General features: G+C 73.2%; 1 protein-coding gene across 1 annotated transcript in view; it reads right to left on the bottom strand.

Annotated features, from left to right (window-relative positions):
• The window catches only part of SLC27A3 (solute carrier family 27 member 3), a gene marked incomplete at its 5' end in the record, with an annotated part of 4,123 nt that extends 1,821 nt beyond the window's left edge, over nt 1-2,302 (bottom strand). The window contains 8 exons of the mRNA XM_015650228.1: nt 6-123; nt 272-470; nt 541-631; nt 714-908; nt 983-1,107; nt 1,184-1,342; nt 1,417-1,626; nt 2,089-2,302. Of these exons, the coding sequence (XP_015505714.1) occupies nt 6-123; nt 272-470; nt 541-631; nt 714-908; nt 983-1,107; nt 1,184-1,342; nt 1,417-1,626; nt 2,089-2,302 (1,311 nt within the window). The remainder of the gene's footprint in view (nt 1-5; nt 124-271; nt 471-540; nt 632-713; nt 909-982; nt 1,108-1,183; nt 1,343-1,416; nt 1,627-2,088) is intronic.
• Nucleotides 2,303-2,307: the final 5 nt, after the last annotated feature.

The raw sequence follows: 2,307 nt of genomic DNA on the forward strand, positions 1-2,307 counted from the left end.
GGGGCGGCTCCGGGGCCGGCGGTACCTGGGACGGTGACGCCGTAAACGGTGGCTTCCTGCAGGGACTCGTGGGCCAGCAGCGCCTCGGCCACTTCCGTGGTGGCCACGTTCTCGCCCTTCCACCTGGAGGGGACGGGGAGCAGCGGGACGGGGATGAGACCCCCCCCCGATATTCAGTGGGGCTGAGACGACCCCAGAACACTGAATGGGGCTGAGCCCCCCTGGCCGGGCAGGGAGGGGGCTCGGGGGGTTTGGGGCTGGGCTCCGGTACCTGAAGGTGTCCCCGATGCGGTCCCGGAACCGCACGAATTGTTCCTCGTCCTGCTCCACCAGGTCCCCGGTGTTGAAGAACTCGTCCCCCTCGGCGAAGACCCCGCGGAGCAGCTTCAGCTCCGAGAGCTCCCGGCTGCCGGCGTAGCCCAGGAACGGGGTCCGGGGGGTCACCGGGGCGATCAGCAGCCCCGTCTCACCTGCGGGGACGGGAGCGGTGACGGGGCCGCCCCGAGCCCGCCCCGGGCCCGCCCCGGGCCCGCTCCTCACCCGTCCGGGCACGGATGCAGCGTCCGGCCTTGTCCCGTTCCGGGGCTCCGGCAGCGACATCGTAGCGAACGACCTCAAAGGGCGAGATGAGCTGGGGAGAGGGGCCGGGGGGGTCAGCGCCCGGCCTGGGGAGTTTGGGGGGTGTTTGGGACCCCCATGCCGACCCCCCGAACCTTGTAGATGAAGCTGCAGCGCCCCACGGCCCCCGGGGTCCCGGTGTAGTTGAAGAGGGTGACGTTCCCCTCGCTCATCCCGTAAGTCTCCACGATGCGCACGGGCCCGAAGCGCTGCTGGAAGCTCCTCCACACGTCGGGCCGGAGGCCGCTGCCCACCGCCAGCCTCAGCCCGTGCTGCCGCTCCCCGGGGCGCTGCGGGGCCACCGTCAGCTCCGGGGGTGCCCCCCGGGACCCCCCCCCGGCCTTGCCCGGCCCCCCGCCCTGACCTGGGGCTGGTTCACCAGGTACCGGCACAGCTCCCCGATGTACTGGAACACCGTGACGCCCTCGGCGCGGCAATCGTCCCAGAACTGGCTGGCCGAGAACTTCTCCTTCAGCACACACGTGGCCCCTGCGGGATGGAGAGGGGTGGGGGGCTCAGCCCCGAAACATCCCCGGGATCCCCGCGGGGCCCCGTCCCCGCTCACCGATGCCGAGGCAGCCGACGACGCCCAGGAGGGAGCCGGCCATGTGGTAGAGGGGCAGCGCCAGGTACACAACGTCCCGGCTGGAGCCTCCCACCAGCTCGTAGAAGCTCAGGCACATGATGGACTTGAGGTGGGACACCCGGGCGGCTTTGGGGAGGCCTGGAAGGGGAGAACAGAGCTGAGCGTCTCTCCCGCACACCCAGAGCCCCCCCGGGCCCCGGGCCCGGCCCCACCGGTGGTGCCCGAGGTGAAGATGTAGAGGCAGGTGTCGTTCATGTCCTCGGGCTCCCACACGTCCTCGGGCTCCAGCTCCTCGGAGGCCGCGTCCAGCAGCTCCTGCAGCGCCACGACCCCGGCCGGGTACGGCCCCGCTCCCAGCACCCACACGGCCACCCCGTCCTCCCGCAGGCTGGGCAGGAGCGGCTCCACCGACGCGAACAGCTCTGGGGGGACGGCACCGTGTGGGGACCACCCTGCTGGCCCCGGTGTCACCATCCCGGCCCCGGTGTCACCATCCCAGCCCCGGTACCACCATCCCGGCCCCGGTACCACCATCCCAGCCCCGGTACCACCATCCCGGCCCCGGTACCACCATCCCGGCCCCGGTACCACCATCCCAGTCCCGGTGTCACCACTATTCCCCTATTCCCGCTCCGGCTCCCGGTCCTCTCACGCCCCGGCCCGGTATCCCCCGGTCCCAGCTCGGGATCTCCCCACTCCGCGGTCCCCATTATCCCCCGGTTCCCCCCGTGCCTTTCCCGCTGCATTCCTCGGTCCCCCCGGTGTCCCCCGGGCCCCGAAAGCTCCCCGGTCCCTCTCGGCCCTTCTCCCCCGCGTTCCCCGCTCCCCTCCCGGTGTCCCCCCGGTGTCCCCGCGGTGTCGCCCCGGTGTCCCCCCGCTCTCACCGTCCGCCACCAGCAGCGCCCGCGCCCCGCAGCAGCGCAGGCAGTGCCGGAGCCCCGCGGGACGCAGCGCCGTGCCCAGGAAGGCCGGGCGGGCCCCGAGCGCCGCCAGCCCGAACCAGCCCCACACGAAGCGGGGCTCGTTCCCCACCAGGAGCCCCACGGTGTCCCCGGGCCTCGGCGGGGCCCGCAGCGCCCGCAGCGCGTTCGCCACCCTGGCCA

This window comes from Parus major, chromosome 25LG2 (assembly GCF_001522545.3).
Source record: "Parus major isolate Abel chromosome 25LG2, Parus_major1.1, whole genome shotgun sequence".
In the NCBI taxonomy this organism is placed as follows: domain Eukaryota; kingdom Metazoa; phylum Chordata; class Aves; order Passeriformes; family Paridae; genus Parus; species Parus major.